Source organism: Eschrichtius robustus, chromosome 15 (assembly GCF_028021215.1).
Source record: "Eschrichtius robustus isolate mEscRob2 chromosome 15, mEscRob2.pri, whole genome shotgun sequence".
In the NCBI taxonomy this organism is placed as follows: domain Eukaryota; kingdom Metazoa; phylum Chordata; class Mammalia; order Artiodactyla; family Eschrichtiidae; genus Eschrichtius; species Eschrichtius robustus.
This window is the reverse complement of record NC_090838.1, coordinates 57,083,375-57,110,443: the sequence shown is the minus strand read 5'-3', so window position 1 is coordinate 57,110,443 and position 27,069 is coordinate 57,083,375. Positions and strand designations below refer to the sequence as shown.

The following is a 27,069-nucleotide window of genomic DNA, read 5'->3' as shown; positions in this document are numbered from 1 at the left end:
GGTGTTTTTTTTACTGAGAGCCATACCTTCAAACTCTAGAATACAACAGATGCAACTTGCGAGCCACACAAAGGATGTGGAGTGATTTTACAGACACTCTCTTGGCCCAAGATGGCAGCTCATGATTAATGGCTCCGTCATCCTTGGCCCTGCTGCAGTCAGGCCTGGGGTCTGATCCTGACACAGAGCCTTCGTCTGCAGCCAATCAGCAGATGTAAGCACATAGGCCCTGTCAGGTTGACATATCATTCCTTCGACAATGTCAGCGAGTATTAATGTTCAATTATCTGTCCTAGAAATGACCCACGCTTTTATGCATTGTGTAACTGCACACGTGGCGCTCCGGTAATCCCAAAGACAAGGGCAGAGATGCCCGCAGTAAACCAGCTACTGGGAGTTGGCTTTCCAACATTGTCATGACATTGCCTTGCAGTACTGAATAGGAGATTAAATTTTAGTTCTTTTCCTAAAACATACTTGAAAAACCAATGAGCCATCTATCTATCTATCTATCCATCTATCTATCTGTCTACCTGTCTTCTATCTATCTATCTATCTTCCTTTTAGTATGTCTGCATGCCAGTAGTCTTTTCTATTTAAACAGCAACACTTCACATGAGTCATCTGTGACTAGCCGATCACACTCAGCCAACTGTTCTTCATATATGACAACGAGCTGCTCATTATGTGTGGGGTGACTTTTTATTTCAGGAAACCAGGTGTATATCATTTACCATCAAACCAAAATGACAATAGTAGACTCTTCTGGAGCAATGTCAAGATCAATTCAACTTCCACACGTGAATCTAAAGGAGTCTTTGCAAGCCAGCCACCCCTCCTGCCCACTATTAAAAATCAGGACTCTGGCAGAGGAATGATTTAAAAAGCATACCTGAGATCATTTTACTTGTTAACCTTTACAGTTGCTCAAGTTTTTTAAAATATTGTCTTAAATTGTTGTAGTTAAATTTAAAACCCCCCTTTTCTCATATATCATGGTAAGAAAAAAATTATTTATCTTAGCAGACAGCTGCATTTGCATGGTTTTTGTTGAACTCACGTTCAAAGGTTATCAATAACAAGTTTGCAAACTTCTCATACAACCGGCACTGAAAGATAATGTACAGTAATTGCATGATAACTTCCTCCAAAACTGAGATAAAACTTTTCATGCAAATTCAGGTTCACCAGCCTATACATGATAGTAGGAACTTAAGTAGTTCAGATTGCAGCTCAATGAATTTGCCCCATGATACGAATTTTTAAGGAATAGAAAATGCAATTATTTTTTCCTGTGGAAAGCCACTAAAACTTCATTATTTTGCCTTAATTTTAACATGTAAAAAGCAGGTTGATTATGAAATGTACCTATTAAAAGTCTAGCCAGCCCTTGGTCACAGTGTGGTGTTTTGTGCTATTTCTACATGTATTCTCAACTGCACTGTGAAAGTCCTTTTATCTTTTTTAATCTTTTTTTTTCCTTTTCTTGGTCTGCCTACTGTGTTCCCAACAGCATGTTTTTCCAAATGACTTCCATTCTCCTCCAGCTCCCAGTCCTACTTCTTGGACACTTAGCAGTTGACTTTGCCTCCTGGTATGCCTCCTGCTATGCTAACAGATCCTGGTATGCTAACAGATCCAGGAGAAGAACACCCAAGACTCCCTTCTTGTCTATTTCTAAATCTCCCTGCCTTCATCTTCCCCTCCTGGTTCGCATGTATTGCTAAGCCCTTGCTCTGAGATGCCATCCCATCACTCTCCCCACTCGGCCCCTCCACTGCCCACTTGTTCTTGATCCTTGCTCCACTCATCAGTCCTTTTCTACATTTATCTTCAAAGGTTCCTTCTCTATTGCCTAAGTAAATAATTAGGCTGTGCTTTAACAAACTGCATGGAACATAGTAGCAATCCCATGAAAGACAGCTGCATGATTCTATGTGTAAGCATTCAAATCTCCCTTCTCCTAAATATTAAAAAAAGAAAAGAGAAAACGTCCCCTCTTGTTACCACCTCCTCACGCCACTGCCCAAATTGCAGCCCTTAGTATATTTCCTCAAGCAATTGCAGAAGGGTCTACCTTTGTTGCCTCTGTCGTAGTATCGCCCGTATGCCTCAGAATACAGCTTCTTTCTCTTCCAAAGTCCTGAAACAGGTCTTTCAAAGGTCACTGATGATATCCTAATCCCTATACCAGAACCTTTCCCAGTCTTTCTACTGCAAAAAACTTTCAGGGTTTGGTCACCTCTATTTTGAAACTTTGCTCAAGCGTTTGGTCAATAAATATCATCAAGCATCTCTATTATGGCTGAAGATATAGCGGTGAAAGATTCAATCATCTTATTTACGAGGGAGGCAGCTCGTAAATAAACAGTCACCATGACAAGTGCTCTCTATCAGATGACCATCAAGGCGCTATGGGTCTGGAGGCAGGCGCCATTTCCTCTTTCCTGGGGAGGACCAAGAATGGCTTCCCCAAGCTGTGACAGCTGAGATCAGGTGTGAAGGATGCAGGAAAAAGTATGAAGTGGAGAAGGGATCATGGAGTTTCCAGATGAGGGAACAGCACGTGCCAGTGCACAGAGTACAGGACCATTCAGCACCTGTGGGGAAGGTAAGCGTGTATGGAAAGGGCGAATGAGGAGCCTGGGTGCTCAGTGGGCCAGTGTCAGACCTCAAGGGTCCTCGAATGGCATGCTGAGGATGTTGTATCCTAAGGGCGATAAGGAGATATTACAGGTTTTCAAGTAGGGGTGAGATTTGGCCAATTTTGCTTTGGAATAATCACTCTGGTGGCAAAATGAGGGATTCTTTGTAAGGGATCAATTACAAACAAGTGTAATTGTTTAGAGGCAACTGATTAGAGGCAGGGAGGCTGATTAGGGCAAGGGGAGAGCAGGAGACAAGGAGGCTATGGCAGCGGGACTAGAAAGGGATAAGAGAATGAAGAAGTGTTTAGGAGGGAGTGTTGATGAGACTCAGGGAGTAATCTGCGAAGCAGGGAGGAGAGGGACCCTTCCAGGATGAATCTGAGGGTCCTGCTTGGAACTTCCGGGTCCATGGTGATGTTGTTAAACTGAGATGAGGATGAGAGAAAGGAGAGCCAGTTTGGGGACTTTGATGGATTCTGTTTGGGAATGGACTCTTTCTTATCATTGGACCTTCCTTCCTTTTCTTAGCATATTAAAGTGTGGGAGCTAAAAGGGACCGGAGAGATGAGTCCAGCCCACCTCCGCATTGGACAGACCTCCTGCCTGCTCCTCTGTCTCTTTCTCTAGGTTTTTTTTTTCCTCCAGACAGCCTTTAAAAGGAGGCGTTGCCTGAATTCTGTGCTTGCTCTCCTCCTTTTCTCTCTCAGCTCTCTCTAGGTCCATGACTCCATATCCATCTCCAGCCTCGATGGAGGTAACACCGAGCCTTGTACTCTCACCAAAGCCCCAGCCAACCCATTTCCAACTACTGACCATACAACTCACACAGACATCCCACCAGCACCGGAACCACACGTATCCCACACGGAATGCCTCACCTTCCCCTAGACCCAGTTCCTCCTTCTAACTTCCCTTCTTCCCTGAAAGAGACTCCAGCTCCCTAACTGCCAACGTGAAACCGGGAAGTCACCTTTGATGCTCTTCTGTGCCAAATGTCCACTCATGAGTGGTTATGAAAACGGGCCTCAGAGCCAGAGGGGCTTGAGTTCAAATCCAGTCCCTGCTTCTCACTGCGCTACTTCAGGCAAGTTGTTTAATCTCTCAGAATCTTGGTTTTCTCAACAGTGAAACAGGGAGACTAGCAGTACCTCCCCTAGAGGGTCACAGTGGGAATTCCATGAGATAAAACATGAAAGTGCTTAGCGAGACCTACCAGGGCGGGGGCAGGGTGGGAGCAGCCTGCACCAGCCAGGAGGAGCTTTTTATTCACTGACATTATTTAGAATTGCCAGTGCATGGTGATAATAATAAACAGACTGACTTTTAGTCATTTTATTATTCTTTGTAAATTCTCTACACACATGGCACTGAGAACCCACCCCGGCATATCACTCGCACTCAGCACAGTGTATGATACACATGTGCCAGCTATGAATGCTTCTATTTATGAGGTGCCGGGTTTACCTCCAAGATATTGTCCACCATCCATCCATCCATTTCTTTACACTCTCACAACCACAACCTTCTCACCAGAACTGTTGTCATTGTCTCTGAACTGTCCTCCTCGCTCCAGTTCTTCTTGCAAACTGCACCACCAACTAGATCTACGTGCTTTTCATAGAGCTCCGAGATGTACACGGTTCCTTGCACGCAGTAGGCACTCAAAACGCATTTGAACTCACTTGGAAAAAACTTGAATGGCCCAATTCATATTGTTACTCAAAGAGAAGGGTAGATGCGGCCTAAAGTTTAGCCGTCATTTACGGTGGGGAGAAATAACAACAAGCACGTTTAAAAGTTGCTTTTTCCTGCTGTGCAGTGGGATTAGGTCACCCCATCGTGGAAAACATCCCAGCCATCTCTCCGCACAAACCAGACAATTTTAGGTATTTCCAGGTTAAGAGCCCGGCCTTCATCCTGCTGCTGCATAACCCCCTTCCCCGACCCCCTACCACACACACACTTGTGCAGTGCAGGTGTCACAGCCACGGAGAACCCCAGGGCCAGCATGGCACCCATGCAGGGAACCCACAGCTCTCTGGTGGTGCCATAAAGCCGCTGTGATCAAGTAAGTGGGGCAAACACATGGCTCTGATGACGTCACATGGACTTCTGCCTCAACTCTCACCAGATCTAGTCAATGTGTATGCACGCCAGTTTCAAGAGCGATAACAGACCATGAATTTAAGTCTCAAGATCTGGAAGTAGTGACACCCAGCAGGCTGAAAATTAGGGCTCTGAATTTTTTTCCAGTTTCTACTTTATTGTACACTAAGATCTCTGGTAGATCGTCAGACTTTTCTAGCCCGCTTCCTCCTGTAAAATGTTCCATCCGTAAAATGGGGGTACGATGATTAACTGTTGAATCACATGCCAACGAAGTACTTAATAATCTTTTCAAATCAAATAGGATACTTGCTTATAGCTGGATTTTTCAAAATTCAGATACACGCTGTTTCATGCAGGTCCATTTGGCCTTTTTTCCTTGGATATTCACCCCACCATTTACTCAATCACCCTCTTGAACACTGAAGTGATGAATGTTGCTGAGTGCTCACGGTTTCTGGTCCAATACGAACACTTTCAAGGAGTAAGTCCAGGGCGCCTGTCGTCTTGGTAATTGATAATGTTTTCACTTCAAGGTGTGCGCCTGAGAACCACAGGGCTCAATGGGGGAAGTAAATGAATTGACTTGACTACATCTCTTGCCCACCTGATACGCATAAACTCATTACTGCCAAATGTACTTCAATATTATGAAGAGGGGATGGCAACATATATATTTGACAATGGTTAAAGCGATGCCTTTATTGTATTTTACATTGGCAAATTAAAACACTTGGTTTGTCGTTACAATTCTTTGTGAAAATCTGGTCTTCACTATAGTCACGATGAATTATAAATGCCTGCACCAAAACAAAGGATAATCCACGATGCCATCAAATGTACGCCTCTCTTTCTAATTTCGATTTCTAGGGCCCCTGGCCTCCGTAAGAGAACACATGCAGGGGCACACACATACTGTATTTCAAATGGAGATTTTATGTAAGCTTATTTTTATAGTGATTCCAAGAGTAGCTGCTCTGCTTTTTATCTATGCAAACTGGAAATAAAGTAGGCACCCTGCCAGCTCCCTGACAGCAGGCCAGGCCCGGGCTGCCATGGGTAACTCGCACAATGACATCTAAGGGGTCCAGAAAAGAACCCTGACTAATGGCTTTTGGATTCCTTGTGACCTTTGATCCTCAGTGACTTAGACCAAAATAAATGACCTAATTTCAAGAAACTACATCCAGCCTGTGAACTCTAATGAGTGAGAGAATTTACCCACTAAGCAATGATTCATAGGTATGTGCTATTCATAATAATTCATAATAAGTCTCTTAGCCCAACTAGAGAGAATATACTTTTCGGATGCTCACTTTTTCCTTGTATGTTATTTGTTGCTTTTCCCTTGTTGCTTTTAATATTTTTTCTTTGTATTTAATTTTTGTCAGTGTGATTAATATGTAACTGGGTGTGTTCCTCCTTGCGTTTATCCTATATGGGACTCTGCGCTTCCTGGACTTGGGTGACTGTTTCCTTGGACGCTCACTGTTTAAAACAAATTCATCGTCCAGGATGCTGTGAAATTTGAGAGTGCCCATGACAGATAAAGTACACAGGGCAGCGGAAATGCGAAAGGATTTCCTGGAGCAGACTGAAGTTGGCAAATAGGACTAGGAACAAAAGCATTTCTCCCTCAGATGTATGTATTGTTTCTGTAGGTGGTGATTCTGTTGCTTCCTTACTGACAAAGGCTACCAGATCTGGAGGTCCAGAGTAGGAATTCGGGAGCCAGTACAAGCACTGAACACGCTGCCCTCTCCCCATGATAACTTCCATGACTGACTATCATCGCCAGAGCCCTGAAGCCACATGGGGGTGAAGGGTAAGATTCTGTAACATTCAACCTTCACCCATCCTATCACACAAGTGTACTGTCAACAAGCCCCAAAGAAAAAGTCAGTATATCTGCAGAGTCCTTGATCTGTCAGAAGCTTTCTGGGTATCTGAGAGACCCAGTGAAAACTCTGTGATATTCATTTAGGGCAGTGAAACTACCCTGCATGATACTATAATGGTGGCTACATGTCATACATTTGTCCAAACCCCTAGAATGTACCACACCAAGAGTGAACCCTGATGTAAACTGTGAACTTTGGGTGACGATGATGGGTCCGTGTAGGTTCATCAGTTGTAAGGAATGTGCCACTCTGGTGGGGACGGGGGTGGGGGTGCTGATAATCGGGGAGGCTCTGCAGGTGTGGGGCAGGAGGCCTACGGGAAATCTCTGTCCCTTCCCCTCAGTTTTGCCGTGAGCCTGAAGCTGCTCTAAAACATAAAGTCTAGCTTTTTAAAAACTCTTTGATATTTAAAAGAAAGTTCTTGTACACTGAAAAAGAACTGAAGTCGGCAGAGGAAAAACCAAACACTTTAGTCCAAGAGACGTTATAAAAATAATGCGTTAAGTTTCAACATCAGAGGAAAAAAAATCCAAGCATTAAAAATCAAAGATGAAGGGCTTCCCTGGTGGCGCAGTGGTTGAGAGTCTGCCTGCCGGTGCGGGGAACACGGGTCCGAGCCCTGGTCTGGGAGGATCCCACATGCCGTGGAGCAACTGGGCCCGTGAGCCACAACTGCTGAGCCTGCGCGTCTGGAGCCTGTGCTCCGCAACAAGAGAGGCCGCTACAGTGAAAGGCCCGCGCACCGCGATGAAGAGTGGCCCCCGCTCGCCACAACTAGAGAGAGCCCTCGCACAGAAACGAAGACCAACACAGCCATAAATAAATAAATCAATAAATGAAGATACTTTTAAAAAAAAAAAAAATCAAAGATGAAGAAAAACAGTCATCTTTCCATTTAAAAGCTGTCACCTTGCTTGTGCTCCTCAGATCCTTGCTTTGCAAAGTCTGGTCTGTGGACGAGTAGCAGCGAGCTTGTTCAAAATGCAGAATCTCAGGCCTCAGCCCTCTGAGAATCTCCATGCAAAAAAAACATTCCCAGATAATTGGAATGCACACTAAAGTTTAAGAAGCACTGCTCCGAAGAAGCAAAAAAACCTTCAGTTCTGTAGTAATTTCCATTTCCCAACTTTTTAGATGGTAGACTTTCATTTTTTTAAAGTTACTATTTACACCTCGGTTTAACCTCCACATGTGTACCTCGTTAAATCTCCTGAGACAGCTTCCGAGGAATGTTGTAATTACTACTGCTATGTTGTACAAAGATTACAATCAGGAAAATATCTTCCATTTAGAACCTACAGTCATTCTACCTCTCTCCATCATTCCAACCTAGCAATGTTTCCAAGGATTTGGTTCATCACAGTATCACCTTTACACACTGATTTTCAAAACCCAGAGGCAGGCTGGCCCCTGTCTGCTTTGTCACGGGCAAAGAAGGCAGGAATGATTGTCCAAGTTCACTCAGCATAAGAAGGTAAACAGGAGAGTCCAAGCCAACCCAGCTCTCTTTTTCTGCCACAAAAGGCACCTTCTCCCCAGAGAACCAGCATAACGAGTTCAACCCTCCATTTCATTTTGCTCTGGAAGCCAGCTTTGGTCCCTGAAACCAGTACTTAAGTACATCTTGCCTTGCTTCTCTTCTCATCTTCCCGTCTCTAGTAATCAACAATCCAACACTGGGAGCATATTTCCACCATTTCTCTTGACATTGGTCATGGGAACAATGGACGGGAAAATGCACGCTCTGTGATGCTACCAGAAGGCTGGCCTTCTCATTCTCAGAGGGTAATACCTACCACTTAGAACATTTCAACAGCCCGAAAATTCCCCATGTTGTGACAATCAACCTATGTGACACGTGATCCATGTTGGTACAAATGTAAAATATAGCATCTAGAGCCCTGGAGATTAACTGAATTCTAATGCCACATTTTAATGGTATTTTACAGATTTTTCCAAAGTCTCTCAGCATCTACCCCTTAATTAAATCTAATTTGCTTTCCACATAGAGCGTTACAGAGCATAGTCACTTCACGATACATGGAAGCTCGATATACATCATCTTTACCTTCCAACTACAGCCTAATGAAGATGTTTTCATGTGGGAACATTCAAAACTGATTTATGATGCTATTGCAACAACTAAGCAACTAATCTTCCAGTATAAATGTATCACCTAAGAACAACCTGACTGAAACATATAAATTCCATATGTACTTAAAAATATTATTGTCTGCACTGTAATAGGGCAGAATGTTTCAAAGCCTATAACCTTGCATGCAGAAGCAGTTTTTCAGGCATTAATACTTAAATAGGTCATAGACACCACATCTGTCATTCTGTCCTGAAGTCTATGAGGCAAAACCAAGACTATGCTGGCCTATTGATTTTTCTAGCATTTGCTTTAATTTACTTAACCATTGAGAAATCCATCAGTACATAAAGGGCAACTGTCCATTACTGCCTCATTTGCAGACATTCCTTCCCCTCATTTTTGGTAAATATTTCCCTTACACTGCTATGTGTTTACAGTGTAAAAACGAATTAGGAAAGTGCTCACACCTGTTTCTGTTCAGTAACTGCTGCACTGAGGTATATGTAATGTGCTTAAAGATAGAATATCTAGACATTATTACATCTGTGTGCAAAGGGTGGCAAATTAGATCCTAATTACATTAACAGGGATTCTGCCTCCCAGCTTAAATTTTACATGAGTACTCTGCAAAAATCCAAAAGCTCTGCAGTGGTTTCTTTATGAGCTGGTGATTACAGCTACTTCCTATGCGGTCACTAAATATTCTGTTTACAAATAAATGAAGAAGCTTTGAGCCAACTTGCCAGGGTAATAATCTATTTTTTTTTCCTCCCCCTCCCTCTTTGCAACAAACCCTCGCCCCATATGCATGGCAACAATCAGGAGCCCTGGCTTCATCTAATTACTCCATCACATAATTTCACAAATTGCTTTGTCACTGGGGAGCCAAGTGCAAAACACGCTCACAGTGGGATTTCAGGCAGCAGCTTTCATTTACTACTCATTCCTTGTTAAATTAAACACGAAAACACGAGTTGTGTGAAAGAAGTCAAAAAGAATGCCTGCAAACGAGCCAGACAAGTATATCTCCTATTTACCATTTCTCCAAATACATCGTTGGCAACAGGCAATGCGAACAGGAGTATCCCCTTGCTTGGCTGGCCCATTCCTAGTTCGATATAGCTGCTGCAATAGACCACAGCCGAAAGGTCAAGAGCAAACGGGCTTCTCCAGAAAGTAATTTCATCATATATCAACAGGAAGCTTGGGCATATGGTAAAAAATCTGATAGACTCAAGCCCCTCTATTCTTTACCCTTTCTGCTTTCTGAAGTGCCTGGCCATCATCCTCATATGAGAACGTGTATCTGTATTAGGTGAATGATGTTAAGCCCTTTGAAGGTATAAACAGTATCCCATATTTCCATTCTGGCTAGAAAGAAGGAACCCGATTCCACTAATCTTTAAAAGTTCTCCAGTGGAAAGATCATCAATCAAGTTCATACGGTATTAGATGTTTTCCTTTTAAGTATTAATGCCTTGCACGTTTCTGAAACACATCAAGATAAATGCTCACCCATCTCACTAAGGGTGTGGGTGGAAGAAAAAGAGTGTACGGTGGGTGACATTACTAGAGGGAGTGAACCTGAGGTTATACCCCTGGAAGCTGACATTTTTATGTCAACAACTAAACACAGCCACTGGTAATTAAAGGTATTTCTCTGCAGCTCAGGAGCCAGCAGGGTCAGGTACCATTTTACACCACAAACCAGTCCTTTATGCATGTAGATTTGCCAGCATTATCTGCACAGGGAGAAGGAGACATTAGCAGCAGCTGTCTCTCTGCTTTTACACTGAAAATTCTATTCATACAGACAGGTGGAGTAATTTAAAAGCCAATGTGGTGCAATTTCGATGTGACTAATGTCACTGCCTACTAAAATGCCACCATTACCACTGTTTACGGAAACATTACTAAAATTACATTTTATTCATAAGAATTTTAGGATTCTGGTTATTACTAGCTTTAAAATGATCAGACCTCAGTGTCATACCCCAGAGCGGTGGCTTAATTCTCCAGGCTTTAGCAGCCTTCTTTGCTGAGAAAAGACAGTTGGATTGTAGTTTCAAGAGTAATTGGGGCTGCATAAGCAGTGTCCCCTATCTCCATAAAGCAAATGAAAGACATAGCTCTTTGGCGTCCTGAACATGTGACAGGCAAAAAATCTTCAAGGAGCTAAATTCTGTGTTCGAAGGGTTAGTTACGATTTGCATGAGGAAAGATTCCCCAAATCACTGTCACACATTGTTAGTGATACACAGGGCTAGAGATTTACCTATTTCCATAAGGAAGGAGGGACAGTTCATGTTTAAAATCTGAAATTCTAACAATGTATAAATGATTACAATTGCACAAAATATCAATAGCTGCAGATATGCCTTTTTTATGCACAGATATGTCTGGAACAAGAATCTAGATAGGAAAGGGCCTCTTCCTTGACCCCCCGTTACCAATAACCATCAGGTTGCACTATGAAGGTTTATGCCAAACCTTCTGGCTCTTATTTTTATTTAAAAAATACTAATCAGCTAGCTCATGAAATGAGATTGTAATTATACCTTTGAACTCCCATGATGGTGATTTGATTTGCTCTGTGTTTGGGAGGCAACATGGAAAAAAGCACATGGAAATTCAAGGCAGGAGACCCTCCCTGGTTCCCGCTCATCCAGTTCCTAGCTTTTGACCCTGAGAAAATTCATTAACTTCTCTCACCTTCATTTTTGTCATCCTGACTACCTTACAGGATTGTCTTAAGAATCCAGTGTATGTGAAAAGATTAAACTACAAAGCACCATAGAGACACATATGATAAGTTTATTTAGCCTTTTGACCAAGCTTTTCCTTCAGCTGTTAACAGGACAGAATGATCCAATGTCAAAAGAGCCAAGCAATTAATGGATCATTTTTTTAAAAAAACTTGGTAAAAGTAACATTATGTAGGCAGGAGATAATTTCATTTCTTTTAAAAATGAAATCGTCACTTTTGTGGAGTTCCTCCCCCAAGAAGTTTGGAAACTGACTTTTCTTCAAATAAGGGACAGGAATTATTCCTAAGCTTCTATAAACTGCAATAGAAATTTTCTCCACTCATTGATCTTTCTTAGGATGAGTGTTCCTATTAACACCTCCTGGCCTCTGGATGTCCCAAGAACTTCCTAGGACACCGAATTCTCAAAGGTCATTCGTGTCATGGGAGAGCGCGTGGGCTCTACAGGGATGCTAGTGACAAAGTTAATGTGAAAACAAGACAAAAACTGATTGCAGAATATTAAGAACTGAAAAGCAAAGACACCTAAATGGTTAAGTTCATATATATTGCCCCATTTTTTTTTCTGGAGAGATAATACCAGGAGGACATTCAAATACAAGCAGTGATTTAAATCAAACAAAGGTCTCTATTTCAGAAGATTTTGAATAATCGATTATAAAACCAAGTGACTTGTGTCTCATTTGAATATCAACTAACTTAGGGTGCTTGCATTTATAACATCAAGTTACTTGAGGCCTATCTTTTCTTTAGAGTGTCCAAAGATAGAGCAATACTTCTTGTATTGGGAGCCATACTCCCTGGGCTATAATTTGCTGAGTGAAGGCATTTTGCAATAGCAAGAAAACACAAAATCTGAAAGGTCTTTGAAATGTTAGAAAATCGCCTGGCGTAATTCTTCCAGCTACTCCTCTGCTCTTGGAGGCTGCCCACAGGCCCACCAGGAAATGGACGCCTTATCTGAGTGTTCGAGGGCTCTCTCCTGCCTCCTGACACGCTGAGCTGAGTATCCAGCCCACTGACGAAAGCCACCTTTCCCAGGCTCAGGACTCGCAAATGGAAGGACAGGCAGTATTGAAACACCAGCACGTTTGTCCATAGCAGTCATTTTGCTGTAAATCCGCACAATTACTATCATTGCTACCTTGGAGCCTTAATAAAGCAATTTTTGCTGTCTCATGGCATTCAGTATACCTCAGGTCAGCTTGGCCCATAACCAAGAGGGTTTCGTGACCATTGCAATGTGGTCTCCACTCTTTGCTTACCCTCTGGCATTGGCTTCCATCAGCAGAAACAGAAAAATTAGAGCCCTGAACATAGCTGTTTAGGGGATTAAAAGAAGTAAAATGGATCAGTTTTTCCCATCAGGATTGGTACGGATGGCAGGGGTTCAGAGAGATTTCTCTTATAGAAAAATGCCCAAGTACATAGGGACATATATGTACACAGAGTCATAATCACACTTCCATAAGAAAGACTGAGATGTGATGAGGATATTTCCAGTTAAGTCAAAGTCTGCTAAATTCCATGACATATACATTTACTTCCACTGGCAAAACAACCAATCAGCCAAACCAAACCAAAACACTGGAATCCTTCCTAAAACAAAACCACTGGATTGTCTGTCCATCCAACCTCCATTCTTTAAACCAAAGTACCTTCACTAGGAATCTTAAACACTGAGAAAGTAAAAAGCCTAACTTATGTCACATAAAATTCCTAAGGATTAGGCTGAGTTAGCTTAAAAATTACCCTCACACATATGTACGTGATGCTCTAATTTTAATCTGAAAGATAAATTGAGGAGGAGCAGTTTCATATTCATTGACTGAGTTTAGCGTTTTATCTTCAAAAATGTATCCTCACTAAGAGGCATCAGAAGACAGGACATTGATATACGCGTTGAAGTGTAAACGGCTAGCTAGTCTTCCAACAGTTATGTGCATGGGCAACCATCAACTTAATAAACTGTGCTTACATGGGCACTTCTCTTTTGAACCTAATCCGTCATTGAATCAACCCGATTAAGAGTATATCAGAAAACCTGGGCTTCCATGGTGGCGCAGTGGTTAAGAATCCACCAGCCAAGGCAGGGGACACGGGATCGATCCCTGGTCCGGGAAGATCCCACATGCCTCGGAGCAACTAAGCCCATGTGCCACAACTACTGAGCCTGCGCTCTAGAGCCCGCGAGCCACAACTACTGGAGCCTGCATGCCTAGAGCCCCTGCTCCCCAACAAGAGAAGCCACCGCAGTGAGAAGCCCGGGTGCAGCAGCAAAGACCCAACGCAGTGAAAAATAAATTAAAAAAAAAAAAAAAAAAAAAAAGAGTATATCAGAAAACCAAACAACGATGTATTTTTAACTTAGCCTTGGAAACAAAAGGACAATTTTAGAATAAGCTGACAAATTGCCAGCCAGACGCTACAAATGTCCCTTATATAAGGCACCAACCATCAGTGAAATGAACAAACCATTTGACTGAGCACAAAAATCTCAATCACACCCCGAAATTCATAGAGCCCCAATCAGAGTTCATCTGCTTAAGAGTCCTACGCACCTGGATAAATGAACAATTTTAAGGTTGGACTTTTGTTTTTACTTTCGATTGTTTTTTTCCCCCATGCCTCCTCGTCAACTGACTGTAATTCCCCCAGGTCAGAGGTGCATACCTAGGATGGGGAAGAAAGGCTGGGGCACAGGGAAGGAGGTGTGCGGGGAGGCTGGGAGGGAGCTCTGCCAGGTCACTAATGGCCTCTGGGGCAACAACTTGGAGAGCAGGCTGATGCTTCGCCTTTGCTCTTCTAATTCACAATGATCATTAGTATTAACTCCGATTCTTCTGGGTGAAGAATTCCAGCTGTAGCCTTTTCAGTTTACCTGACCTAAGAAAATTCATCACCCATCCCATTAGGATTTCAATAACCAGCTAAGAAAAAGAAAAAGGCAGTTGCCCCAGAATCTAGAAACCACTCGCTTCATTATTAAAACAGGGTTTATATGATGTATATTACAGAAGAATTAGGGCATTCCAACATTACCTCCAAGTCATTAAATAGTCTACGCCATTTTCCTCCTGAAACAGATGACTCCCAATTGGGTAAAAGATATTCAGGGTCCTATCTAATCAAAGTTGAAATATGCTATCTCCAAAGTAGCCAGAGATCTTTTAAAAGTAAGATAGAGAGATCTGTCATCTAAGCCTGTATTGATTTCGGCAAAGCCAAGCTCTGACCATCATCATGACTAAAGCCTGCGAAGATGACTGGTAACCTCGTGTAAGAAAAAAAGTAAGAACTGTGAAGATATTCTTCTTATGTATTTCAGAGAGCTCATTTTTGATATGGGACATGGGCATCTGAAAGGAGAAAAAAAAGTCTTCTCACTCCTTCATACTAGTTTTCAAATATCTTAATTTAATAAGGTACCTGTAGATACCACATAATGAAAAAAGGATCAAAGTTAACTGCCATCTCCACAAGCCACCCTCCTTGGCTCAGGCGTATGAACACGGAGGACTAGTTAGGACTGTCTTTCCCAAACACTTTGCACTACCCTGATTGACGTTTTAGGCCAAAGTTCAAAAATATAGTCTTCCTGCCTTGCTACCTTCTTAGAACTAATGGCAGCTGAAGAATGCTAACTGGTAAGGCACAATAGGCATATTCACTGTTAAAACTGGCAAGGAATAGAGGTGAGGGATAGGAGGAGATATAGAAATGGGAGGAGAGGAGCAAATTCCGTCTGCTACCTAACTATGTGCCTCTGTACTAGTCCTTCTCTCTGTGTCTGCCTTTTGACTTTCCACTCACCTTGATCAACAAAATGGGTTATCTGGATACCAATGAGAAGTACTTTTTCATTCTAACAATAATTCATAATGTTTAGAGAGCAGTTCTTCCAAAATTGCAGGCAGAGATTTCGTACTAAGATGTCTCCACCAGACCTTGTTACCAAAAGCAAAAACCAATGAAACAACATCTGTCTCTTCTAGAGCATTCAATTCCCAATTCAATTCCATTTACTCCATTCTTAAGAGTGGCGGACCCGCAGGGCACTTTTCATCTAATAGTGTTTCTATGGCAACGCCATTCTCAACCTGGAAGATTCTACAACCCCTCACTGTGGCTTTATCCACATTGAGAGGAAAGTCTTATAAATCAGAAATTGAGACATAAATTTCGCTACAGAAAAAAAAAAAAATAGTATTTTCCAGGCGAGAAGTTGAAAGAAAGAAAACAAAATCAAATGGCAAAATGTGTATATAACCTAGAAACAAAGTTTGTCTCTATAGTACCCAATGGGATCCTCAAGGTCAGTGAAAGGATGAGGAATCCAAGAGACTGTGAATGAAAGTCAATTCACCTTCAGGATCACCTCTCCTACTGGTCAATGCTGAATGAGTCACACCATGAATGGTTTCTTCACCTGAATTTGCAGGTATGCATTTGAACAACCTCAACTCTCCTTAACTTTTCAGGATTCCTAGAGTACACAAGCTCCATGCAGGAAAATATGTCACTGCGTATTTTAAATAAGAACCCTATTAACCCCTTTTCTATTTAGATTATATTTAAAATTGCAATATGTTAGGGTAGGAAAACAAAAAGAAAAAAGACCCTTGATTCTTTACCTTAAACATTGTATTTATTCCTTCTCTTCATTTTTACTAGCCCTTAGGCAGATATCTCTGTAACGCTATGTAGCAAAATAACCAGTAATATGCAAACCACATCCAGCTTAAACATTATGACATAGCAGGTTATATTTACAGCTGGAATAATGCCCTTAGGAAGGAAAAAAACTCTTGATGTGGCATATGCCCCTGAACTGATCGTGACTCTATAGTGACTCACACCCAAATATTAAGTACTTTCTAATTGTTTGCAGTAATTTGTCTTCAGGCAAATGCAAGCATTTCTATTAATACATCCTTTTTATTTTCTTTCGAATTCTCTCTCATTATCTAAATAATGTCAGTCATTCTTTTCAATTCCAGGGGATAGTTTCTTTCAGGAGAGCTTCTCTAGTTATCAAAACTGGCAAAGGTTCAACTAAGTCTAAGCTGGAAATTCACATCACTGAAATTTCCTTTTACCCCATAATCACCAAAGTTTAAAACCTGTTTCCTTTTTCTTTTATTGTTTTTATTATACACAAGTATGTCCAGTTTAGCTTGCTAGAGACTGTGAGTCCAAAAAATGAAGCTTTAGTTCTCTCTCTGGAGTAGTAAAATGTGCTACTGATTAAACCTACCTATGACCAACTACAGAAAGGCACATTTTTCTTATGCAGCTGGGGTGCAAATCCAGAAAGGTTTTTTTATTCAGGGCCTATTCTACTCCTCTAACAAACAAATGCTGAAAGCCCTTTCAAAGGCAGCTTTTTTTAACTGAATAAACTCAATGAAAAGATTGACCCATTTATTTGAAAAAGAAAAAAAGATAGCAATTTGCTTTCCAAAAGGTGTATGAGGTTTTATAATATACCTTTGGCATTTAAAAAATTAGTTTTTTTACAATTTGCTAATAAATTGTGATTGCTATTGTTTTAATTAGCCAGAGCTTCAGTTGCTCTTTTATATTTAGCAAGATTTCAGAAAGGATCTCCTGGATAAGTTGCATTAATCATATAGCAAGAATGTGATCATCTAAAATGTGTACACAGTCTTCCAAATGAATTGTGCATCCCTAAAGACCTCTCAGAATTTGAAATAAATCTGCTAAAGAATTAATACTGAGATAACAGTAGTTACTTACATTTGGACAAATAATAATAAAACTCTCTTTATACGTTTTCTCATAGTATTTATTATAATCGGCTCTTGACTATAAGTATTACCTAAATAGTTTATGCATTCTTTCAAGAAGTATAATGAGACAAGGAGAAGGCTGTTCCTTGTAACTGGAAATCTATCTACTCTTGCAATTGGAGAAGAGGGACAGAAGGGAATCTTTCTCATTGGAAGAAGGAAAGGGGGAGAAAATTTAAATATATCCCCTCACTTTGCTTTTTAGATGATATTATGAGAGCTTCTGCTTTTTAGAGACCATTATCATTATCAGTATTTTTGCATAAGCAGATGGCAGTGGAGTGGGGAAGGAGGGTGGAAATACCCAATGGAAACCAGGAGACAACGTCTATGAGCATTCTTAGAATGCCAGGGAGACATGGACAAATGGGTTTCCCCTCGCAGGGTAGTGGTACAGGCCAGCACCGACCCTCAAACTGAAGGAAATTAGCCGGACCTCAAAAAATCAGACAGTTTATGAATAATTTCTGTTGCAACTGCCCCAATAATATATGGACCACAAAACGCATTGCAATGCAGGTAAAGTCATGCTGGCTGTTAAAAAGCATTTTGTTGTTGTTGTTCTTTGGTTTTTTTTTTTAAGAAAATAATATAGCTCTTGGCAAGGTTCTTCACAAGGGTATGACCTAGAAAACCAGGAAATCTGGTGGATGAATAAAAGAACTTGCTTCTTCTCTCCTGATTCTGTCTGAATCAATATTTGATTATATTTTATTCAGGGGCACCTCAGCTTCGAGTGAAGCCAAAACTCCTTTGCAGATTGAAATGGAGGCTGACGAAGTCTACCTTTTTTTTTCTCTGTTAGTATAGGAAATAGAGTTTGGTTGTGACTTCAGGGTCAACCTGATTTTGTCCCCTCCCCCCACTCATCCTCAGGTTAGATCAGGTTAGCTGGTTGGCTCCAGTGATGAAATATCAGCACGGCTGCATCAGCACTTTTGCCCCATTGTCACTTCTTATCTCCCGCTGACTTTAAATGCCGTACTGTTTATTTTTCATGCTATGCCCTCTAGACCCTAGTCCTTCCCCTCCCATTCAGCGGTGGGCAATAATCCTCAGCAGCAAACTTGCACAAAGCAGATCTCAAACTATCCACGTAAATGCAACAAGTGTCAGGCAAGTAATGGCACCCGAATCAGGTTTCGGGTCAACCTAACGTGATGTTAAGATCAGCTAAACCATCTACATCTTCAACTAACTACCAGTATTAACCATCCCTAAAGCTGACTCCAAAACTATCAGCATAATCTAGTTACTGTTTGGAATCGTGGTGGGAAGATGAAAAGGAAAGAAACTATTTTTTAGTTAGTCCTGCCACTCTCGGTTTTTATTTTATTTAGGGATGCTGGAAAATCTGGATTAATTTATAGCCTCGAGTATTATTGGAGGCACAGCCTCTGTCCAGAGGAGCTGAACCAGCTTGGTCTCCCACATCCTCTGTTTGTCTCCCTGTATCAGTATAAGTCACTGAGGAACATGGCTTTGAAAGTGGGTGAGGATGTGAGGGTCAACAGGTCTGGACACATGAGTGACAATGCAGAATTAACTTTGATACTGAAGAAAATCAAATGACTTGAAGAAAAGCCAACTATGCTAAGAATAGTAACATAAAAGGTTTGCTCCTAACACTTCTTTCAAAAAACAAGATTTTTAACATTCATTCATTTTAGGCTAGTCTATGCTACGACCTGTCTAAATTTGTCCTTCGTCCCTAACGTTGAAAGTACCCCTGGCCAACAATTTTGTTGATTTTTAATATATTATTTTACCCATAAATTTTCATTTCATCTTCTTCCTTAGATGTCATTAAATCAGTATGCACTTCCAAAAATATCCACCAAAATATTATGATTATAAATATTTTGAACATGAAATCCATTCAGAACAATAACCAAACAAAACAAATCCCTCGGTGGCATAAAGCCCCAAATCTCCAGTTTCTCACATCTCCAGGAGAATTCCTGCAGTGAAAACAGCAATACTCACACAGACAATATAAACTGTTACTTGGCTTGAAAAGTCACAAGGGACTACACAGGAAGAGCTGACTCTATATTGCTGTTTTCCTTTACAGTTCTAAATACAGGGACAACTTTCACTGTGCAGCTCTGACTCAGATGAACGTTTTGTAATGGCAGCCGGTACATTCAAACCACTTCAGAGCAAATTATGTGAGCAACCTGCCATTGCAACAAGATTTAAATTTTTGCAGCCCATTCGCCATAAAGGTCCACGAAAGCACTGGAAGACGTTAAGTCCTTCTCTCTGGGGTTTGTCTGACTTTGTTCTTAGTGGGACCTGGTTCTAGGTACTTACGAGTCGCACTGAGAAAAGCAACATCATTAACATACACACTTAAAGTCACAAGTGCACATGAACTCCTAAACCTTATAACTCACAAAAGTGAGCAAAATCGCAATAGCAAACTTCAAATAAAACTCCTAATTTGGGGTATGGATCTAGGAAACAAGTGCTAACACCTCTGTAAGAACCGTGGGCACACAGTGATTTGTGAAATATTCCAAGTCCAGGGGGATCATTTCTCCCCCCTTTTTTCTACCAAAACTGGTTCATTGTCCATATTTAGTTTACATATGTCATTTAGAATCCACTTACTGTTAGATGCTGGAACAGCCACGCCCTCATGATATTTGTGGCTACTTTGGGAAAGATGCCACGCTTTTTGTGACGCTTTTTGTCCTTATCTGGATCATCATCGTCACCTGTGCTGGGGGAAGCTACACTGTTGTCCAAGCCATCACCTGCAAACATAGTGAATCAAATTTTGACTGATGCTACCTTAACATGCTTTATTCAAATAGAATGCCTTTGGACATAAACAAAACCAAAAGAGCAATATCAATGATTAATAGTTTATTTGGTACCCTTTCTTTTCTTTTCTTTTCTTTTCTTTTTTTTAAGACAAAGAGAAAGAACAAGGCCTAGGCTCCAAAGCAGTCAGGTCTAAGGAACTTCTTCCAAAGAACATTGGAAAAGGTCAAAGGGAATGGAGGGGAGTATCCAAACTCTTTAGTAGCTTTGTTGCCATGGTAATTATTCAGATGTGGAGAGTGGAGACATCTTAAGTGTAACTCCTACTGGAGAGTTGCATATGGTGGAAACCATGAGCAGAGGTGCTGTCTATGCCTGGGTATTCAAATCCCACATAAAGTCATTGATGTCAACTTGTGAGAAGATGCATTTAAGACATCAACTATTTCCATAAGTGATCTATCTTAAGACTAAAGTAGGCCACGGAAATGTAGGTAATCCATCATATAAGCAGTCTGACATACGAATGCTTCAAATAGAATATAATTTTTCTTGTCATAGAAAGAGAGCATAGAGCTTAGTAAGGGAAAAACTCTTGAAATCGATTTTTAATTCGAAAACAATGACTATTTAAATCAAATAAAGTGATGTTAAATGAATAGTCAGTTGGGATTGTACTCCCCTGATAATCCAGGCAGTTTCTGAAAAATTTCTTCTCGATTTAAATTTTTCTCACGGAAAAGTCACCTGCTTACACATTCCTATACACTGGATACTATTTTTCCATTGATTTTTGTTATAACATTTAAGTTGTTCCTTCTGGATAATTTTTTGGCTCTGTGACACAATAAGATAAAGAATGTAGTATTCCTTTTAAAATGGCATACTGAATAAGGAAAAAAAAAAGTGAAATTTCAGTCCATATAATCACACTGTCCAAAACAAGTCATAAGGTACAAATGGAAAGTAAACACTTGGCGTTTAGGCACAAATGTTAAAAGGGAAAACAACAGTGGACTATACAAAGTACCCTAAAAAGTAGCTTAGCTTTTGTCAAACTGGTACCCCAGCTCTCTCAGTGGAAACTACTGGCTTTTAGAAAGGAACAGGTTGATCTGGGCCCAGAAAGAAGAGCTAGAGTGGCGAGGCTTAACAATGAGCTAGCACACTCCCTGGGTTCACTGGGAGACCCGTCCACAGGCCCAAAGAACTTTGGTAAGACTGCACATGGGAACTAGCCTCAGGTTCCTTTGGATCGCTTCATGAATTTCTGTATTCCTTGTTTCTTTTATCTAAATATCCTACACACAAAAAGAATTCTCTATTTTTAAAAAAATTTTCTTGATAGTTGATTTACAACGTTGTGTTAATTTCTGCTGTACAACAAAGTGACTCAGTTATATATGTACACATATATATATATTCTTTTTCATATTCTTTTCTATTATGGTTTATCACAGGATATTGAAGAATTCTCTATTTTGATTTCAGTTATTTCAGTCGAATCTAAAGTAGTTAGGTTGTCATTAATCAGTTGTTCTTAAGAGAGTTCCTTCAGGAAACTCCCCCCGCCACCCCTCCCCTCAAAAGAAAACTGCCCCCTAAATTACCTTGACTTGGACTGAGTTGAAGTTTAAAAACTTTGTTGGGTGACAGACAGTCTGATTTCGACATTTCTGCTAGGATGACAGCATATGCCACAAACACAAAACTTTTGCAGAACTTTCTGTTGAATTTTTATAAAATTAAAATCCATAATTTCATTGTATTCGATGTTTTGTTGACAAAAATCATATATTCTGTAAAAGGTCCATGGAATCATAGCTGTGTTCTCAGTGAAAAAGATCATAAAGACCCACAATTCCCAAGCCCTCACTGTAGCAATGAAGAAAGTACTTGTGATCCTACTGGATGATTTGCTCAAGGGGGATGGTCCAGGCGGGATGAGACACCCACATCGCTAACCCAGTGTTCCTTCCACCCCACCACACCTTCGATTTGCATACCCAAGTGTTTTCTAAGGAGTCTCCTTGGATTTGCCTAATAAATTCTTAGAAAGTCCAATATTTAAAGAGGCTTTTTATTCAGAGAAGCAATTCACCATATAAAATAACAATTCATTACAAAAACATGAGGAAAAAAAACCAACTCAAAAGCATTTAAATTTTCAGTGGGCTAATCCACTTTCAATATGCAAAAGTTAACCAAGGAAAAGAAACATATTACTTGATCACTGATTAAAAAGCTTCTGACCTAAGGACACAGTTTTTCACCACCTCGCCCATGATTGTTTTCAACCTTAAAAAAAAAAAAAAAAAAAATAGCCTTTCTCTCCATCTCAAAACCCCTCCAGATTAATTTAGCAGGCAATGCCTCCTGCCTGCCTTGAAGAAACTTCATTGATAATTTATGGAAATATCTACTATAATCCAGTGGAGATGACTTTTTTCCAGCTTTGTGCATCAATAGATAATCAAGGCCTTAAAGCAGCCTTAGCTTCCCATTACCTCAGGCAAAAGAATTCCTGAAAGCGTGCCTTGAGGGCACCTGAATTATATACTGCATTAGGAGAGGAAGGCTTTCTGCATTCCACGTGTAACACTCACCAGAACCTTTCCTGTTTATTTCTGCCATATGAAAGCAGAAGCATTAGGAACAGAATTGTTTAAGTGAAGACTTATGTAGATACAATGGAGAAACCTTTCAAGCAAGAGCCAGATCACCCCCTTCAGTCCCTGGCAGTGACCTCTCCCGAATAAAAGGTTTCTATTACATCATTAGCTCAAGCCAAAAACAGCCTTGGCTTAATGCTCAGTTTGTTCTTCCTACTGTTTTTAGGCAAATACAGCTACTTTACTCCCATCTGGGAGGGAAATTACACTGCTGGGTTGTAATCTAAGACAAGATTTTCATTGGAAGCAAATGCTTTCAATCCAGTGTAAATACTGGTGCATGTTCAGAAAAGCCTAAAACAATAAACCCTGCTCCTTCCCGACACAAGTTAGGGAAATGGAGAGGATGGGGAAGGAGGAGAGCATAATAAAACAGACGATTCTCAAAGCAAACACTTTCATAGATTTTAATAAATTGTTTAACCTCTTCCACTTTCTAAAATGGAAAATTGATCTCGAAACGTCTCCACCTCAGAGGAAAGTCTCAATGGTCAATTGTACCTTGCACATTTCCATCCCCTCTGCAATTTGATACAGTCACCTCTCTGCGGTCTCTGGAGGATTTATTTCCTTTTTATTTTTAAAGATCACTAAACAAACTTGGAGGACCGCCGGCTGACCACACGGCAGCAGGCAGCAGCTCTGAACCACATTTGTAAAATGTCAGCAGTGACTTCATTCCCGGAGCTGACTTCTCCTGCCACCAAATGAAGGCAAACTGAAAAGGTGGAAATAATCATAAAAATGACGTTAGTCCATAAACAAGCTTACAGCCTCATTAGGATAGCAGCAGGCTCCAGTGGGTGATTTATGCTCGTTTTGCTGATGCTGTGAGGAAATGCCATAGGGCGACTTTAGCCAGTTGCTAATGGGTTCTGACAGCTTCTTAGCAACTAGCGCAGGCAACGTTGTGGCGTTTGCTAGTGACAGAAACCGAAAATGTCATATTATCTGCCCATGTGTCATGAAGTCCGTGTGGCAATTAACTAGCAGCCCAGTGACTGAGGGGCCAGAGGCTCCTGAAAATGGCCTTTGGCTATGCAGAGGCAGCCAACGGGGCGCTGAGCCGCACACACGGGCCACATTCTAATGCAGAAAGCTACTTGCCTGCGACTTCCCTGGCTCTGATGAGACCGGGCCACTCAAATTCCCCCTCATCCCCTCACTGAAGTGCCACTCCGGGCTCCCTTCTCTCTCTGGGCACTGGCTCCGGCGCTGTCAGAAGACTCTAAAGTGATCTGCTTTGATCTGATCGTCCAAATGGCTCCGTAATTGGCACTACCTGTTTCTGTGCTCTTTGGACACTGGATTCAAAGGTGCCAGCTATGTTTCTGCTCTCTCCCAAATGAGTCTAAAAGGATTTCAGATCACTGAAGCAGACTCCTGGCCTGTCAGATGGCTGGGAGCAAAGGAACTCTGGGCAGCCACAAAACACCGTTTTAAAAACACCAGGCTTCTAACAAGCAGGGGGAGAATCCTGGCCACACTTTGCAGGTTGCGAGCTCTCAAAACCATGCACTGTATGTCAAACTGTCAAACCTTTCAACGTGGGCCATTTGCCCTTTCAAATAATATTTAAGAATTGTTTTTACAAAATTTTATAGGCCATGGTCTAGTGAAAGAGGCCAACCAACAAAGAAAGGAATTTGTACTACAATTCGTCTATGGACAATTTCTTGTGAGACCTGGGCCCGTCCCAGCGGAGCAAGGCAGGTGACCTGTGACAGCTCCCAGGCTGTCAGAGAGCTCAGATTTCAAACATGCTCAACTCAAACATCCCTGGTCGCCTATTTAAGCATGCCCAGGCATTTAGACTGCGCTATCTCGTGCCTTTCAAGGCAGGATAAAGCGGCATTTATCGTATTCAGGCCATTCAATGGGTCAGACTGACCGTGTCAGCGGGGGGCTCCTTCCCGGCAGGTCAAAGTCTGACTCCCATTTTTCTCTCCCTCCTAACTCCCTCTCTCTCTCCGGGACCACCAGTCCCCAAAACCTATTCTGAGCGAGGCAAAAACAAAACCCCCAAAAGCACCTGACATTTACATCACAAGGGCTGGGCACTTCCCGTGGCAGTGGGCCAGCAGGTAGAAATCAAATGGGTTGTCCATCAGAGGGTTCTTTATGCCACGGAGGCAAAACTCCTAATCAGGGAGATGAACTTTCAACTGCCAGGGCAAAAGAACATGTAAGGTTGTGGACCCTCCTGTTTTGCTAGAAACCAACCCGCTTCAAGATCATTTCATTGACAATTTGGTAGCGAGACTCCATGGTTTTCGGGCCACGTTCTCTCCTTAACCTTTACTTTTCTCCTCTTCGAGCCTTTAGAAATAGAGTCTTTGTCCCAAAAATGTACCTAGACTCAAAAATCAAGGCCAGTTATAAGCGTATCTTTCGATACTGAGTCAATTCTGTTGTGCCTTGAAAGTTGTCTCAATGGTCAGTGCAAAGCCCTCCGAGGACTGTACAGCTCATGTTGCGAGGCGGCTAAATTTTCATCCAATATTAAGGGTTTCTGTTTTTCTCTTGTCTGTTTTCTCACGTAGCACTTCTCCGTGAGAGAATATGGCATTTCGTCCCTTAAATGGTGTGTAGAACATTCCCGCCTTTCTAGGGGCCCCTGGTGCAAACATCCCCTCGGTATGGGGAGGTCGGGTTTCCTTTGTAGTCGAGCTATCTGGGTGTGCCAGGTTGCTAGGAAAAATGTAAAAACTACCCCAAACCCACTTCTCCAGATCCTGGCTGTGTCTACTTAGCCAGAAGTCAGAGGGGATAATGTTTCTGTGTTATGTTAAGAGGATAAATGGTGAGAATTATAACAAGCCTTTCTCAGGAACCGGCTAGAATACTTCAGAGGCTTTAAGGAGGTGTTCTGTCTTCATTTAGAATGCGTAATAGCTGCCAGAATGATTTTTCTAAAACACATATCTGATCGTATAACCCTGGCACTTAAAATCCTTCTGCAGCTGCCCTTTGCCTTCAGGATAAAGGTCACACTTCGTAGCCTGGCATAGAAGGCCTTTCGTCATCTCTCTCCGGGGTGTGTTTGCAGCCCGTCTTCTGCTGGGTCCCCGGGGGCACCGCACTCGACGCCCTGCCCCCCACCCCAGTCCAGAGCCCACCTGACGTTCTCGGGATCTCACTGCACACACGGATCTCTCACACCTCTTTGTGTTCCCCTGTGCTAGTCCCTTTCCCTGGCAAACTCCTCGGTGACCTTTTAGGTTCGGCTCAACCGCCATCTCCTATAAGGAGTTTTTGCTGCATGCTAACTCTCTTTAGTAATCCTCCCCAGTCCGCAGTGATTTTTCTTCTCCTGACATTCCTCCACCCAAACACACTTCATACTCTACTAGCACTGCTGATTTCCGTATATGTCCCCTCAACTTGATTATAGAATATTGTGAAAACAGGGACCTGGTCAGAATCCTCACTGAGATTCTCTAACCCCAGGGTTACCCCTGTGTACAGGGTACAGACTTGTCAATTGCTTATTCAGTGGATGTGTGAATGCATCTTTTTTTCACTGTATGGAGGAAACCGTAGTTTCAATTTCCGGCTGTTACAATTCTTTTTGATACACACCTAAATGAAACTCTTGAAAAATATTCACCAGTGAAATTCAATGAAACGTAAGAAAACATTTTTAAAAATGCATTCTCCAAAGCTGGGAAGTTTCCTTAGAATTTTTAAGCTCATCTTGGACAAGAGATGGACTAAGAGTTAAAGTATCAGACTTCTTTATAATGTTTACCATAACCCTTTAGAAATACACCCCTACTCCCTGCAATTCCAACCTAAAACTATTTACCTAACTAAAATTTCTTGCTGTTTCTCCATTTTTCCTGAGTTCACCTTTTAAAAAATCAAGCAAAAGTTATTTGTCTCCTTCTGCATTTTCCCCTCAATGAATGAATTATACCACTCCCCGCACCCTTGACACACCTCTCAGTTTTACCCTAGTAAAGAATCTCAACTGTGTCTAAGCAGACCATTTGACCCTGAGCTCAGACTCCAGACTCACACTGTATAGATATGGTACAAACAGAAATCTCTAGAACTGTGGTTTTGCCTTGGTTTTGCCAAGTCATTGTGTCAGTCTTTCCCACAGCATTCCTCCACACCTGTCTCAGCAATTCTTCAGCACCAGGTTATCTGAGGACATTAATATCTGATACTGTTACAGATTGACATGTCACAGGATCCTAGGAAACATTAGAAAGGTTTTTGCAAGATAAATGAAAACATAACACAACCTCGTAAGTCTTATTACACATTTTCAAAATAAACAGAGTAAA

At 41.5% G+C, this 27,069-nt stretch overlaps 1 protein-coding gene across 2 annotated transcripts in view; it reads right to left on the bottom strand.

Moving 5' to 3' along the window:
• MEIS1 (Meis homeobox 1) overlaps positions 1-27,069 on the bottom strand; it is a 137,456-nt gene that overhangs the window by 40,684 nt on the left and 69,703 nt on the right. For both annotated transcript variants that reach the window (XM_068564564.1, XM_068564565.1), the window contains exon 8: positions 19,947-20,092. In XM_068564564.1, the coding sequence (XP_068420665.1) occupies positions 19,947-20,092 (146 nt within the window). The remainder of the gene's footprint in view (positions 1-19,946; positions 20,093-27,069) is intronic.